This window comes from Pieris napi, chromosome 1 (genome assembly GCF_905475465.1).
Source record: "Pieris napi chromosome 1, ilPieNapi1.2, whole genome shotgun sequence".
Classification (NCBI taxonomy): Eukaryota; Metazoa; Arthropoda; class Insecta; order Lepidoptera; family Pieridae; genus Pieris; species Pieris napi.
Window position 1 is genome coordinate 9,650,670 of NC_062234.1, and position 17,773 is coordinate 9,668,442.

At 30.7% G+C, this 17,773-nt stretch overlaps 3 protein-coding genes across 3 annotated transcripts; 2 read left to right on the plus strand and 1 right to left on the minus strand.

Moving 5' to 3' along the window:
• The first annotated feature begins 7,139 nt into the window (after positions 1-7,139).
• On the plus strand, positions 7,140-9,019 carry LOC125054669 (rab11 family-interacting protein 1). The gene has a single exon (XM_047656690.1). The coding sequence runs from the start codon at positions 7,310-7,312 to the stop codon at positions 8,735-8,737; it is 1,428 nt and encodes a 475-aa protein (XP_047512646.1). The 5' UTR covers positions 7,140-7,309; the 3' UTR covers positions 8,738-9,019.
• Positions 9,020-9,970: 951 nt separating this feature from the next.
• On the minus strand, positions 9,971-11,871 carry LOC125054696 (protein KRTCAP2 homolog). Its single transcript, XM_047656725.1, has 4 exons — positions 11,711-11,871; positions 11,471-11,625; positions 11,047-11,174; positions 9,971-10,143 (listed from the first exon to the last, which is right to left on the minus strand). Exons 1-4 carry the CDS (start codon positions 11,712-11,714, stop codon positions 10,035-10,037), a joined length of 396 nt encoding a protein of 131 aa, XP_047512681.1. The 5' UTR covers positions 11,715-11,871; the 3' UTR covers positions 9,971-10,034.
• Positions 11,872-13,093: 1,222 nt separating this feature from the next.
• Positions 13,094-17,714, plus strand: LOC125054691 (hydroxymethylglutaryl-CoA lyase, mitochondrial). Its single transcript, XM_047656710.1, has 6 exons — positions 13,094-13,403; positions 13,498-13,643; positions 13,773-13,896; positions 14,219-14,431; positions 15,722-15,910; positions 17,113-17,714. Exons 1-6 carry the CDS (start codon positions 13,347-13,349, stop codon positions 17,383-17,385), a joined length of 1,002 nt encoding a protein of 333 aa, XP_047512666.1. The 5' UTR covers positions 13,094-13,346; the 3' UTR covers positions 17,386-17,714.
• Positions 17,715-17,773: the final 59 nt, after the last annotated feature.

A 17,773-nucleotide genomic window follows, 5' to 3' on the forward strand; every position in this document is an offset into this window, starting at 1 on the left:
TTAATTCGACGACAGTTGCAGAAGCAATATAGGTCATTTATTACTGTACGGCATTTGTGTGATTCCTTTTGGACACATATACAGATACTTTACCCGTAAACGCCGTACATATTCCCAGCGGAGCGGTCGAAAGCCAAGGGTCGCAACATATGTCTGATTAGCATATAGGTGATGATGATATGAAACAACATAAAATTAAATGATCTTGAGAGTACTTCACAAATAGATAACATTTTCCAGCATGCCGTACATTTTTTGTGGAACACATAGGTGTATGGGGTAAATTACTTTCCTCAGACAAGAGTCATTTTCCGGTGACTTTTATCTGTACGGCAATAACACAGATTATTAATACTTTAGACAATCTTCAATAAAATATAAATGCCGTACACTTTCGATAGTCCGCTACCACCGCCTACCAATACAGGGCGTCCCAAAGTTATGGGAAATGAAGGGAAAGTACCTTAAATATCGTAGATAGGGTATTTTACTAAAATAAGACTTTATGTTATTTTTAAAAGTTATTAATTCTGCATTCAAAGATTTTTAAAAATTACTTGCCTCGTCTGGGAATCGAACCGACTTAAATGTAAAAAAAACACCCCTACTTTTATGATGCCAATCGAAAGAATGGCCAAAAACTAATAACTCTTCTTAAGTAACATAGTATTTTAAAAGAAAGGAACAGCGTGAATATATCTTTTTAATCAAATTAAAAACATTATCTATCGTATTCGGCCTAAAAAAATCCCCTACGAGTCTGTTCCTTTAGAAAAGTTATTAGGTTTTGGCCATTCTTTCGATTGGCATCATAAAAGTAGGGGTGTTTTTTTTTTTAATTTAAGCCGGTTCGATTTCCAGACGAGGCAAGTAGTTTTTAAAAAATCTTTGAATGCAGAATTACTAACTTTTAAAAATAACATAAAGTCTTCTTTTAGTAAAATACCCTATCTGCGATATTTAAGGTACTTTCCCTTCATGTCTCATAACTTTGGGACGCCCTGTATTATATTTTTATTTTTGTTAAAAATATGTTTCCTTTACCTCTCTCTGCTGGTACGATAAGGCTGTAAATATACTTTACAGCCTTATGGTAGTATACTCAGATATGTACAGTTATTAATGACCTTAAGGGACACCTCAAACGTCGTCGAAGTTTTTATCAGCTGTAAAGAATAATCTGGAGTAAAATGTACGGCATCTGGTTTTTTTTGTTTATTTATATTTGTTACATATAAAATAACAATAATCATTGAAAATATTACTCCCCATATTACTCTAGGAGCATTTGAAAAGTCATCAAAATTTCGGAAATTTCATATATTTTTTATCATAATATTTTTATTTGTTACCATTTATAATGAACGGCTATAATGTACAACAGTAATATTTAGTAACATTATGTAGAAAAACAAGTTGCCGTACATTATTCTCTGATCTTACAGCAGTAAGAACTTGGTAAATCCTGAAATTTCGATAAATATTTAATTACACAAATATTAACTATAATATTTGGACGGCATAATTATAAAACATTATTGTCCGTGTTAAATAATATTTTGAACATGTTGCCGTACATTTTACAATGACCTTAGGGTATATGGGTGTAGGAGTAGGGTTCCGACCCTTGGCTTTCGACCGCTCCGCTGGAAATATGTACGGCGTTTACGGGTAAAGTATCTGTATATGTGTCCAAAAGGAATCACACAAATGCCGTACAGTAATAAATGACCTATATTGCTTCTGCAACTGTCGTCGAATTAAACATTTGCACCGACTTCCGGCACCATCACTTTTGTACGGCACTAGGTTTTTCGACATTTATTTTTAATCATCTATGCACTTATAACAAAGCCGTACATTAATAATTAGTCGAAATTCCCCCATTGTACCTGAGAAAGTCCATTCACTCACGTACTCACATGTACCGCTCAGAAATGACGGCATAGTGCTCAGAGCTATTTTCAGATATAGTAACAGCCTTCTAAGCGTAATTCAGGTTGGGTCATTTCACAGGTATTTTTTGTTCATGGGCTTGTGGTCTATAAAGAAAAATTGATTTAGTTATTAAAATATATGTATTTTGTCTGTTTCTATTTTGTTTGATGGAATCCCTTGTCGTACCTGCATCTCTTCACTTTTGCGAAGTTTAGCGTAATACCCCTCGACATACCTCTAGCTGTTATGACAAATCATTCACCACGGTTATGTAACATAAATAGGCTGCCTCATTCCGTACGTGACAGGCGACAGCCATCAGGCCAAGTCGCCAAAACAGCCCGAGCTGAGCTGTAAAGGCCCTAAAGGCCAAAAACAATACGTGATAGTGTTTCTCTGGACGTCTTCAAGAGAAGATGGTAATATGTGCGTGTATACAGGTTGGTCCAACTAGTGACGTCAATAAATTTTTTTTAGATTCCTCACACCTGGGGGTATACGAAAATACCCCATGTATGTTCCGCGATTTTTGTAGTTTTCGAGTTATACATTTTTTTGTGTTTTTTGAATGTTTTCTGCCAGCGAGGTTTCAAAAATTCATATCTTTTTTGTTGTAGGTATTTTGCAGTTTTTTTTCTGTTAAATGATTGCCTTAAATGATGTTCAAGTAAAAAAATCCCAGCTTCCTAAAATTAGTTAAAGCTACTCAAAAAAGGTTTTAAAGTTAAAAGTTTAGTTTTTAGCTGGATTTGCCCAAACATTCGACTTCAATTTAAAAATACAAAAAGAAGTTTCCATAGCTTCTGGCTAAGTTTAAAAACTCCACAGGGTTCTAAGCTACCAAAATCATAGAAAAAAAAATGGTACTTAATTGGTCTTTTTTTTTTGTTGTAATCGGTGGAATTTTTTTTGGTGGATAGGCTAAAAATCATTTAAGCATTAAAAAAAATTTTTTTTCGATTTTATTATTATTATGGTAAATTAAACTTAATAATGTGTTTTTTTTATTAATGTTAATACCCGTAAAATAAATGTAGCTGTAATCGGCCTTTTAATGTGCATAGGCAAAAAATCATTGAAGCATTAAAACTGTTTTTTTTTTTTAACTTTTATTTTTCTTATATGGCAAATAAAACTTTACGATCTATTTTTTACTAATTTTAATACCCGTAAAAAAATTAGCTCGTGTAATTCTTACAATAATTTTGGTCTTACCACTCAAAATTCAAAATGTTATTCGAAATGATTATTGCTAATTGTGAAATTACCTGTTTTTTTTAATAACAAATATAAAACACAATTTACTGAAACAATACTATTTCTAATATATAAAATTCTCGTGTCGCGGTGTTTCGACACACGAACTTCGTTCGAACTTCTCCAAAGCGGGTTGACCGATTCTCATGAAATTTTGTGTGCATATTGGGTATGTCTGAGAATCGGACAACATCTATTTTTCATCCCCCTTAATGTTAAGGGTAGTCCACCCCAAAATTATTACTTTTTAATTTTTAGATGAAGATTTTTTTTATTTTTTCATGATACAGCATTAAAAAATACATACAACCCCTAATTTTCACCCCTCTACGATCAACCCCTATTTTTTATTATAAATGATATACATGGCAAAACGACGTTTGCCGGATCAGCTAGTATTATAATAAATTTTCAACCTTCCTTCCTCCAACTTGAATACATAACGACAACGTTTGGGGATCTTTCAAAGCGCTGGTTTACCCGAAGGAAAGCTACTTTTTTTTTAACGGGTATTAAATTTTATTAAAATCACATTATAAAGTTAGACCATTAGAATAATAAAATTCGAAAAAAAAAACATTTTTAATGCTTCAATGATTTTTAGCCTATCCACCTTAAAGGCCGATTACAACAATAAAGTACCAATTAAGTACCATTTTTTTTCTATGATTTTGGTAGCTTAGAACCCTGCGGAGTTTCTAAACTTAGCCAGAACCTATAGAAACTTCTTTTTGTATTTTTAAATTGAAGTCGAATGTTCGGACAAATCCAGCTAAAAACTAAACTTCTAACTTTAAAACCTTTTTTGAGTAGCTTTAACTAATTATAGGAAGCTGAGATTTTTTTTCATTTGAACAACATTTAAGAAAATCATTTCACAGAAAAAAAACTGAAAAAAAGATAGGAATTGTTGAAACCTCGCTGGCAGAAAACATTCAAAAAACACAAAAAAAATTATAACTCGAAAACTACAAAAAAACGCGGAACATACAAAAAATTATTGACGTCACTAGTTGGACCAACCTGTATGTATACAATATTGTGTTAAGTTTTTCAAGTGTAATAAAGAATAAATATTTTTAAATGCAATACTTACGTACATTAATAAAATACCTACTTTTTACTTGTATCTATTGTTATCAAAATTAAATTATAAGTTCTTGACTTGACATCGACTATGTGACCCCCTCCTGGCGCCAAAGCTGGATCCGCCCTTGCCCATTTAGTTCTTGCTGAAATTAAAGTTCCTTTATTTCTATTCTAGTAATAATAAACTATTATATCAAATTAAACTTTTAAATCAGTCAAAGTCTCTTATAACGACATCGAAGGTACTACTCATATTTGGTCGTAAAGACCGATAGTTGTAACAGCCGATGACGTTGTTATTCAGAACCTTATACAATAGAATTCAGCCGAGACCTTTGATTTTGGTCTATATAACCGGTATGTTGTTGTAAACGGTTTTGACTGTAAATAAAAACGCTAAGATTCACCGATTTTGGGGATTATTTACTAACCAAAATAATTCTGTCGTACTAGATAATTAAAACTTAAATAATTCCTAACGCAAAGGATTGCAAAATGTTTAGTAGACTAATCAAAACATCTTTAGAAAGATGAAGTAAACTAATTACCGTGATGATTAAGCGTTAAGTGGAAATTAACCAAACAAAGTTATCATAATAAAGTTGGCAAGCAGGTCTTTTCTTGCGCGGCTTGTACAAAGGATTAACTAGTCACCTCTCATCAATTTGACTTAAACAGTTTGTTAAAAAGAGCAATATAGGAATGATGCAAACAATAGTCGTAATATCTAGTAATGCAATATAAACACTCATATTATCATCGGACTAGAATAAACATATTCCATGGTATTTTGCTTGATTTTATAATCACCTAATAAGCGATTGGACATATTCGTGTTTCCCGGTAAATTATTAATCATTCAAGTAAACCGCACCCCAAAATCATTTGATCCGCACCAGTCTAAGATAGATGTGCGGTTTTGCATTACACTCGGAACAGATAAACCGCTTTATAATTATTTAGAACATTCCAAACAGTCTAAAGATATAGGTGTTTAAGCCCGTTAAATAATTTACACGTAAAATATAGTTACAAACACATACACACAGTATATGTATGTTAGTTTAATTGAAAAATGTCCAAAAGAACGTATAATATGTCGCCGCTTAATAACCCGTTACAATTGCCAGTCTAACCTTTTTTTACACGACGTTAAACGCTAACGGGCTGCCATGCTATTTTTTTTTATTAAATAGTTCGTTATATACAATTTATTAACAGCCTTGCTACCTAAGCTGACAACATCGAGACAACACATTTACTGTACCTATGTCTTTATTTTATCTAAGAAAACCTATTTGTCACCAAAATAACGTTATTACCTAAGCGATAACCCTTTCCAATAATAATCCTAATTATATAATTGCTATAACAAAAGTCTCTAATTAATAATAAGATAATTTAATAGGAATTTGAATGATAAATAAAAGACGTATGTAGTTAAACAATGACTGTCCAAATCATCATTTGATTAAATGTCTGATTTTGAGTCCTTTAGTTCAATGCCAAAAGCCAGTTTTTATGTTTAGGTAACATGTGAACAACATAATAAATATTCGCTGAAAATCCTTATGGAGTCAAAAATTAAAGAAAGTTTGACATTCTTGACTTGTGCTCTGAAAGGTACTGTATAAGTACTAACTACGAATACCAAATGCCTATTCTTATATTGAAGTTGTGTAGTCCCGTATCTATTTTTAAAAAGAGGCTAAGACTTAACGAATGTCTTTAATTATTATTCAAAGTAAAGTAGGTGTAAAGTGTAAACCTTCCGAGTCTTAGCCAAGAAAGCCACGGAGATGGTCATGTCAGCGACATAATTTATTACAAGCGTTCGTTACGTTGCTTTTATAATTTATCATTGATAGAAGAAAGCCTTTTTCTCTCGGTCTACACCCTCTGTCTTCTTTGCCGATGAGTAGGGATGTCTACCTATTCAATTTTAATGACGTGGGATAATTAGTGATACCTGTATCTTATGTTCCATAATAAACATATTTTTTTTAAATAAAGGAATAAAAATATTATTATGATTTTTTATGTATTATAAAAAAATATACAGACTTCATATCAGTTTCAGCCACTAAACAAACACTGAGAGATATAAAGTACAGTTTAAATTGAATAATAAACAAATAATATATAAATCAAGCTAATTTTGGTGTTATTTGCTATTTGTTATTTTTAAATTTAATACCCATGTGTTAAAGCCTTGTTATCTAGTCTCCTTATCTTCATAATATTCAAAGCCAACTTAATCAAGTGGTATAATAACACGTCCAAGTTCTTTGATTGATGACCTCGTCCTCTTGGTAACGACTTAGAAGTCAAAACTGGTGAAGGCTTCAAGATATGACATTGATACTTGACATAATTAAATAGTTCTTTACTAATATTTATATAGATCATTTCTAATAAGAGTATACCTAATGTTTACCTAAAATTTTCCGGCACCAAAATGTGTTTCAGTTATACAAAATGTATTTATGTTAAATTAATGTATGTAAACATTTATTTATAAAACCTATAATAATACGTTTTGGAACAAAATTGTAATCGAATAGGAGTATTCCTTGTGTCTTCACGTGGCTCCACCTGTGTCCAGAACAAATATTTAAAAGCTTGTGGCCATTTTATTTTATTTAAATAAGATAGCCTTTCCGCCTTAGATGACCGGTATATGCTAACCAATCCCCATGGCCCATACATTTATGCTATCTAATATTTATAGTGTTGCCTGCACCCATAAACATTAACTACCTACTTACAATATTGATTAATCTGTGTTCTATCTATCTTGAAATAACAAATGACATCTCCACTCAAACTTGTTTATTTTAATCTACATTTTTTAGTTTGTACTCTGTAGTTCATGATTCATTTTTGATTATTTAGCATTTCAATATTTTTTTAATAGTTTCTTGTTGTGATTGTGATTGTGAAGAATTAGCAACAATAATCTACAGTTACCGTGTTGTTTAAAATAATTTTATATTTAAGTAGTAAGACGTTGTGACCCAGAAATATGTGGGATCCAACGCACGTTCAAGTAACTGTACAAAGAGCTCGCAATTTACTTATCAAAGGAAAAAACGGTACTAATAACTGTTTTGTTACTATTTCACTCGGCAAAGAAAAATTTCAAACTTCCGTGAAACACAAAGCTACGGAAAATGTTGAGTGGATTGAGGAATGTGAATTACATATACCCTCGCAGGGAAATACAGCCGAGATTGTTTTGAAAGTCTTTACTGAAGACTACCTCAAAGACCACTTACTGGGTCAAATTTCGATTCCGTTAAAAGACCTAGATGTGAATGAACGCGCTAGGAATCGCTGGTATCCGCTGCGCGGTAAACCAGGGAAGGAATCTGATAAAAATAGGGGTGAACTGGAAGTGAAAGTAGCATTTTTAGTAAAAGAAGGCAGTTTGTCAGATCTTTCAAAAAAAGACAAACATAAATCTTCCCTGGGTAGTTTGGCTCACAATGTGGGAGGCAGTCTTATGAGTATTGGAAGTATTGAAAAACGTAAAAGCCTTCATAAGTTTGCTACAAAACTTGGATCTAAAATGAATTTAACTAAAAAAGATAAAAAGAGTGAATCATCATCACTTGGTGGAAGTATCGGTAACCTTAGAAAGTCCTCCATTTCTCCTCCAGATACTTCTACTCCAAAGAAACCAGTAGGTGAAGCTGATCCAGGTGTAATAAGTGAAGATGAAGATGAATTTGCTTTTGATGATTTATCTCATAAAAGCTCAGGTAGTTCACTGAATGTACAAACATCATATATGCCCCGTATAGCGAAATATTCGCCATCTCCTGTAAATGCTTCCTTAGAAAATTTAGGAGGAGGTGAGTTTTTGAGAAGATCAACTAGTAGCAATTTAGTTGTAACAGAAAAGACAGCACCCTCTAAACCAGTTCGCTTAAGTCTTGATACATTTAATTCTCCCCAGCTTCCAATACAGCATATAGGTGATGATGAATGGTCACAGAAACTAGTGCCCAGAAAGTCAATGAGTCAATTAGCTATAGATAGAGAAAAGTCTTCCAGTCTTGAAAGAAACAAAAAATTAGACAGTCCAAGTTCACTTAAAGAAAAACCGAGCCCAAAATTCTTTAAAAAATTTGGTAATAACAACAAGCCTAAAAAATTACTTGAAGAACGTATCATTGTTGGAGAAGAAAATATTGTGGAAGAAGATTCAATTAATCCAGCATATAACAACATTCCAAGGACAGTGCTACAACAATGTGATGGCATGTCACGTGAAGACCTAATTTTAATGATTTTTAACCTTCAAAAGGATGTAGAATCTGAAAAGAAAAAAAATAAGGACCTTGAGAACTATTTGGATGATTTACTTCTTCGAGTAATGGAAACTACACCTAGAATTTTACAAAATCCATATGTCAGAAATAAGAGCATGCATTTAAGAAATAAATAATACATTTTCTTCAGATTAATCAAGTAGATACTAGAAGACTTTGAACTACTACACGCTTAAAACATTCTTTGTATTATGCAACATCTAAAATTTTCATGAGATGTTAAGGTATGAGTTTCCAGTTTGTGAAAGTACTTCCTAGATATATTATCATCTCATGTTTATAATTGCGTCCTAATCTGTGCCTTACTTATCATTCATTGGGTCTGTGATATATGTACTGGTAAATTAGTTCAGATGAGATTTTCATCAGATTGTTGCATGTACCATTGTTGTTGGATTTCATTTAATTAAAATAACAATATAATAGATGTATTGAGTGTTTAAAGTAAGTTTTTGCTTCTGCTTGTTATTACATTTGTTTTAACTCTAATATGTGCCAAAAAAAATATGAATAATTTTAAAAAATGGCCATATCAGAGATTATAGCAAATTGTGTTAGATAATATAGAATCATTAAGATTTCCTTCAAAAATAAACCAATTAGATGATTATCACTTAAAATTATGAAAACTCAATGCTAAAATTCCTGATAATGATAAAAAGTGCAAATATGTATAAAATTGGAAATGATTAGTAAAAACTAGCAAAAGCTTCTATATTTTGTTAGACAAAAACTTTCAGTATTGTTAATTATATTTAATTTAAAAACAAAAGTAATCATAAACGTGTGCCTTAGCTGTATTTCACCATATAATGAAATTTCTTTATATACTATTCATACTGCATACATATATAATATTCATTTAAATATTACTGATATTTAAACATTTATGTTAATCAATTATATTTAATTTAATCAATAAGTGCAAATATACTTGGGTACATTCCCTAGTGCAATAAGTAATTTTAAGATCTTAACATAAATCACTTGTATAACGCAATAGAAAAGATTATGTTAGTTATGATTATTAAGTTATATTTATTATTAAAATATTAAGGCCTTTCTAAAAATTACAAATGTGGTCATTTTATGTTTTACACATTGGTTGAGTTTTAAGAATAGTTCATCAGTAAAAATAAGTAATTACATATACTATACACTAACTTTGCATGTATAATTATTAATAATTGATGTAAGACTACTTTCTCTTATGATATTTATATAATTTTTTCCTAAAATTATTAAGAGGAAGAAATGTTTTGCATATTTTGAAGCATGAATAATAAATATTAACAAAAAAAATATTTTTTCATTACAATTTACACTTTCATTCAAAATAAAACTTTTAATTGTGAAAAAATTGTTTATTTTTTTGATTAATGTATTAATAATAATAAGGCATTTCTTGAACACCTATTTGTGACGACGACTCTTCACTAGAGCAGGACTTGGTGCAGCAGCACTGTAAGTTTTCTGGGATAGCTTGTTCATGTAATAAATTGTGATAAGGGAAAATATCAAGCTGAAATAAAAAATAATATTTATCAGAATGAACATATTTTGTATATAGTTATTCTTTGAAGTAGATTAAGATGTCATATTGTGGTCAAATTATAAAATTACCTATATTTAATTGACCATGTAGATTAGATAGACTAGTTTGTATTTAACTATAAAAACATGTCTGCCACTTCATAATAATTTTCAAATAGCGAATTAAATAAAAATTACATATTGTTTTAAAGAAGCCATATAAGTTATTAACTGTGGTTTAAATTTAAACATGAACTTGCATGCAATAAGGTAATAAGTTATATAGCTTAATGCCCGCTATAATAAACGGACTATCTTAAGATCTATCTTACTTTAGAATTCATATTTCAGTAGGAACTAGTTGAATTTAGCATGTTCAATTAAACAACTCTTCAGCCCTACAATGTTGATAGATTTAAACTCTAATTTGGAAATCGAAGGCGCATGAGCTGAGCAGAGAGGAAGAAAGTAGATTGTGCCACTGTCCACATGTACTGTGGCAGGAAGGGATGAAAGTTTTTTGATTTAGAGGCCAAGAACATTTTGTGTTGCAGAGCCAGCAGAGATAGATTGTAAGACACATCAGGGTGACAGACAATTTAATGAATAACCACAAATAGGCCACAACATATATAGCAAGGAACTTAAATGTCATTTAGTATTTTTAGTTGAACAAATTGCTCCTTAAAAAACAACCAACATAGATGATTACTTCTCATACTTTAACATTGACTTTTCATAACATCAAATGTTATATTTTGAATTTCAGTGATATAAATGAAGTGCAGACTTATATCCGTTACTTTGTTGACAGAAAATGAAATTTGTATTTTAATTGTATAATAATCATGCAATTACTGTATTTAATAATATAAAAAACAGTTGAACATACCAAGTAGTGAAACAAACTCTATGAACCATTCCAGCTGCAATTAGTGATATGGCCATGGAAATAATAATTTCTGGCAATTTTAACTGGAAGTTTTTACCAAACAATGTGGCCTCTAAGTTACCAACTGCCTGTGAAAATTGTTGAGGAAACAATATGCTTATTAAAACTTTTTCATTTATCAAATTCATAGTATGCATTTAACAGGTAGCTACATATTTATATTATAGTTAATAACTTTTTAATGTGTACATTAGAGTTATTTTTGTTTACTTTGTAAAAAACACAACTTTTATTTTGAGAGACGCCTTTTATATTTACCATTATTATGTGAATTACTAGGCTCTGATCGAATAATTCTATACCTTGTATTTTAACATTTATGGATCTGTGGAGCCCTAATATCTTACAACGTTTTAAAGGATACAGTCACGAAAAACATGAACATCAATGATCCAAGATAACCCCCAAATATAATAGTAATTGGTGATTTTACGAGGATTGGTTTATACATCTGCATTCCAGAAAATAGCAGGAGTGTCAATATTGAGGATATTATAAACGATGTGGCACTGTTAACAGCTAAAAAATACAATATTCAGTTAAATTTTTGCACAACAATATAAAGTAGATCAGTATTCAGTTTATGGCATTAAGTAAAGTTTACCCATGGCTATTAAAATTTAACGTAATTCTTAAACGATATTAGATTTTATATCTTAAAGGAACTACGACTATTTAAGACTATAATTTTACTTTTAAGATAATTCTATTCAAATCAACAAACCGGCGAGCAAGCATTAGCCAACTCACAATTTGGAAATAAAATGTCAATTGTCACCATTCACATTGTGTCAATGTCAAATTTCAGCACTAAACTTTATTATTTGAATTAATGATCTGTCAGCTATAAAATAATCAATAGATTTGTATTTTGATTTCAAATTATTTCCCTTATAATGTTTAATTATATTTACCGGCAATATCATATATAATATCCAAGACAGTGACGCTCTCGGCTGGCGGCTCTTGCCGCTTACCGCCTACCGGAGTACCGGCCAAGAAAAGTATGTGCCTGTGGCACTGTAGTCTGTAGTCTGCACCTATGAGGCCGTTAGAGGCTAGAGCAAGACGAAGACTACTAAACTAAGAATCTTGTTCTTTTCTAAGGTCAATAGTCTCTAATCTGTACAAAAATTCAATCACAATTGATACAGCGGTTATTATAGTATCAGCATATATATATATATACAGTCAAAACCGGTTATAACGACATTGAAGGGACCGTGTAGTTGCCGACGTTATATCCGATAGTCGTTATAAGCAATGTCATATACACTTGTACAGTACATATGTATGTACATAGTTATCGATCTAGAATTGGTAGGTATGGGTTATAATATGGTATGTTACTATTATAAAATGTAAACGAGTCAAAAAAGAAACAAAAATATTTATTACGAAATAATTAGGTACAAAAGTAATCAGTCATTTTGGTCTGTTTTTTTTTTTAACCCAGTCTCAAATATTTTTTGCATTTTACGTTTCATACTCCTCAAGGTATGAGTATCACCAGTATCAAACTATTCGTTAAAGGCAACAAAATTTTTTTAAGAACCTCGGAAATCGTTGTTGGGTGAAACTGTTCGTTGGGAGAAAGTGCGTAGGTAATAATGTGCCTAAATATTCATTCAATGCTTATAAATAACATTTAAAATCGTTTGTATTGTTTTGTTTTGCTGAGACAAGAAGCGGTTGGTCGTTATAGCCGATGAATATAGATCATTTTCGTCGAAATTTCGTCGTTGTAAGCGATATGTCGCTGTATCCGATGTTGTTATAAGCGGTTTGTTTACTGAATAGTTTCATAGGGATTCGGACGGGACCATACAATCTGGTTGTAATAACCGATAGGTCGTTGTAAACGATGTCGTTATAAACGGTTTTGACTGTATATATATATATATAAATAACAAACTAATGTTTGCATATTTTATGCATAGATACCATTAAATATTTTATAAATGACCATTTCTTGCTTAATATTTTCTTAGATTTTATTGTTGATTTTAATTTACTTTAAAATATTAAAAACGCATATCAGAATGTAAACTGTATATAAATTACGTTTATCAGCGTCCCACGACACTCACACATTAACAGTTTCTACTGCTTATCATGTTTAGCTTTAGTCTCTTTAGCGCGATAATTAATAAATATTAAATCAATATTACCTACATTAGGTTAATTTTTCTAACTTCTATACAAGTCATTCCAGATCTCGAATTTTTAACTATATTACTATGCAGTGTACTTACAGGCATGTATTAAAAAAAATTAAAACTTCCAAGCGAACCATTGTAAGTATTATTCTAAATATAAAATGTAATAAGTACTTAATTGTTCTATTATTTAATCAAATAAATTCTTTCATTTACTTAATATATATTTCAGACCACCATCGTGCCTGAAATACGAATATATGAGGTTGGACCCAGAGATGGGCTTCAAAATGAAACGAAATTTGTACCAACAGAAGTCAAAGTTGAGTTAATACATAAATTGGCATCTTCTGGTTTGAAAAATATTGAATCAGCAAGGTAGCTATATTTTATTTGAATTTTCGTAATAAGTTTGTTAACTAAATAGGTTTATATTGTAGCATTTAGTAGCTTCTGTTTTCGGATCTATGGACTATATAATATACATTATTGTATTGTATTTTTTAGTTTTGTTAGCCCAAAATGGATAAAACAGATGAGTGATGGTGTACATGTTATGACAAATATTAAAAAAATACCAGATGTCAATTACCCTGTGCTAGTTCCTAATTTAAAAGGATATGAAATTGCTGTAAGTAAAATTAGCTTGATACATTCACAAAAATGGATATTGTTTAATCATTGATTTTCATAAATAATGTTTAATTTTTCATAAAATTGCTTAGTATATGTATATTAGTAGGTACCTAGTCCTTAACAATAAACAAAATTTTAATATATTTGACTTTAACTGACATATTCATGAAACAAACTAAATTATTCTAATTTATTGAATTGATTAAACACCATTTTTGTTAGAGTACTGTACCTACTGCTTACAACAGCTATTTATTAAAACAACATACTATAAAACCATTCAATGATTCTTCCCAATTCCAATACTTTTGTTATAGAAAAAATGCAATGTTGAAGAAATAGCAATTTTCCCAGCTGGGTCTGAGGCTTTCTCTCAAAAGAATCTCAACTGTTCAGTCAAGGAAGGACTAGACAGATTCAGGGCAGTAGCTGAACAGGCTGTGAAAGATGGTGTTCGGGTCAGAGGCTATGTCTCATGTGTAGTAGGATGCCCTTATGAGGGTCCAATCAGTCCTACTGCTATAGCAAAGGTAATTTTGGATGACCTTAAATAAATAAATATAAGTAACTAAGTCACTTACTTTTAAACTGAAGCCTTTTTTACATTATGTTTTTATATAAGTACTTATGTACAACTTTTTCTTTATTTTTTCCTAAAACTGTGAAGATTACTGTATTGATGTAACAAAGTGTATAAAGTATGGAAATATAATAGATTTTTTTTTTGTTTGGTGGATAAAAATAAGAAACACTATATAATAAAAATCTTCAAGTATTGTGCTTTGAAAAATGTAAATTATAAATTGTAATTGATTACAATTTACGAGGCTTCAAAAGAAAAAAATTTGCACCTTGTGATCAATGGTCATAGTAGAGAAGCTGGACTCTAAAAACGTAATGTAAACATACCTGTAATCTGTATGCTAATTTGCTTGTTGGTGATAGCTGTTAGCAGAGCATTATATTATATGTAACCCATACCAATATTAAAATAATTAATATCAATCATTGTCTAACCAATTTTATGGTCACCAAAAAGGTGTCATCAACAGTCAACTATTATTTCATTATGAAGTGCATTCAGTAGCGCCATCTTTTTATTTTTTTCATATCTGTATTGAGTATTCTGTAGTGCTAAAGCTATGTGTCACTGTTTGGCGCCAACCTTAAGTTATTCACTAAATAATAAAATTATGATTCATCATCGACTGCCGAATTTCTTTACAATTACAATTCTTATTCTTAAGTCAATTATATTTATAAAAATAAAAACGTCTTGGATATCTAGAATGACGTAATAAAAAAAAACTGTATTAAATGCTATCAGACATACCTACTAATAGGTGAAATTATAAAATGATAAATATTTATTAGTATTTTGGTCAATTATCACATTTAACCAATTATGCAACAGTTTAAACAAGTATGGTCTAATCTTAATATATATAAATTACGTGTCACGTTGTTTGTCCGCTATGGACTCCTAAACTACCGAACCGATATCAATCAAATTTGCACACCGTGTGTAGTTTGATCCAACTTAAAAGATAGGATAGCTTAGATCTCAATTTATACCCGCAAAATTATTTAATTGCAAATATTTGTTTATTATTTGATACAATTCTAACAGATGGCGCTGTGTTAAAAGTACCAAAGTTTCACATATTAAGCTATCTACCTTTCACATAAGTCCTACCGTTCCCTTGAATAGTTTACTACTATGTAATATAACACAAATCTTAGCCACAGCAACGCTTGGCCGGTCTGCTAGTAAATTATAAATGTCTATATATTTTAAACGTTTAATTCCTTTATTTTAGGTAACAGAAGAGGTTTTATCCATGGGATGCTATGAAGTGTCTTTAGGAGATACCATTGGTGTGGGAACAGCAGGGTCAGTCCGGCGACTCATGAAAGAGGTCCTTCAGGTTGCGAAACCCGAAAACCTGGCTCTCCACTTTCATGATACCTATGGGCAGGGCCTATCAAATTTACTAGCAGGACTTGAGGTGGGTTTTATATTTTGTAGGTTAACTTATATGTATAACTAGTCTGGCCATAAGTTCTGTTACAAATGAAAATGCATTTTTTTAAACTTTCTAATTATTTTGAATTTGGAACACGTAGGTATATTATTTTAAAAACCTTTTTAGATTTTGCGCCATTTCACATATTTTTTCGTGTTAATTATCAAATTACAATATGGAATAGGGTGTTAAAGAAAATAGGTTTGCAGTGATCGCCTTGCACAAAGTGGGTACTATCCACAGTTACAAAAACACTTCGTCGTATTATTCCTGATTAATTAAATTGTGATATTTTTTTCTTTTAAAGTTATAATTTTATTGTACGTAACTGGGAGCACGAAAAATGTAAAATGGTGTCGAAGGCTCCTGAAATACAGTTCTTCGTCATGTATATATATTCTTCTGCATTTGTTGCCAATAAATTATATTATTATTATTATTAGTAATCTTAGTCTTAACAACGTCCGGCTGCGAACTGCACCAATTAGTATAAAATACTCTTTCTTAAATGTTTTATATTATGTGTTAATTTTAGAATTATGTATAATAAATTTTGTTTTACGTACTTCGAGATGTTTAATAAGAACTAAGATTTAAATATTTAATGGACGACTTTAAATACGCTATGTATTGTATCTGCTTGAAATAATGTATTTAAGTGTAAGTACATATAATCATATAGTTTGAGGTTTTTTCTGACGAAAAATATATACATTTTGGCATGCAATTGGTAACGTCAAGTACTATCTTTATATATTTTATTATAGGAAATAAATTAAAGCAAATACTTCATATTGAAAAGCTATCTATAAAGGGATAATTAATCAAATTAACACAGTAATAATATCTAATACCCGCCCCATACAATGCACAAACTACAAAGCCAGTATATGCCGTTAAATTGTAAAACCTTTTTGCTTCCTAATAAATTGCTTCCTAAACTAAACCTACATACTTAATTCAACCAAAAACCTATATAATTTTCATACAAAATAACAGTTAAGATAACGTTCTAGAAAAATAATAATATGTTTAATCATATCGTTCTGTAAATAGCATCTAATTCTTATCAAAACATTGACAATACAGAATTCAAAGAGTTTTTGCGCTCGAATATAATACGAAAACACATCCACGGAACGCTTACGTCACCTGCTATTTTTAACCTTGCATACTTTCCACAGTTTGGCATCAAAACTGTGGATTCCTCGGTCTCAGGTTTGGGTGGATGTCCGTACGCCCGGGGAGCCAGTGGTAACCTTGCAACTGAAGATCTAGTCTACTTCTTATACGGTTTAGGGGTCAATACGAATGTCGACCTTGTGAAATTGGTCGAAGCTGGCCGATATATTTCTAACTTCCTTGCGAAGCCTACAGAATCGAAAGTCAATCGAGCTTTAGGAGACCGATTCAGTGATCATTTGGATATCGTCAAAATTGCTGCTTGTAAAACATAAACTATATTAAATGAATAGTAATTGTACAACTCGGCTCATAAGTAGAAAGATGAAACTTATTTCATATGATACAAGATGGCCACATCTAAATATTTTATTCGACTGTTCTTAATTCAAATCATTAGACAGAGACATTACAGAGAGTATTGTGAAATATAAATATTTTGCAAAGTAAATTCGAAAATTATAGAATAATCAAGTCAGTTCCTATTAAAAGTTGTTTTTATTGTATAACAATAATATTTTATATGCGTTTATGTAAATATATTTGCTGTTATCGCTTTTGTTGAAAATAAACAAGCACAAAACACAATAAAATATGTATCACTGACAGTGTTTTCTTTATCAATATAAACTTACTTATAGGTACTATACATACCTATAGGTC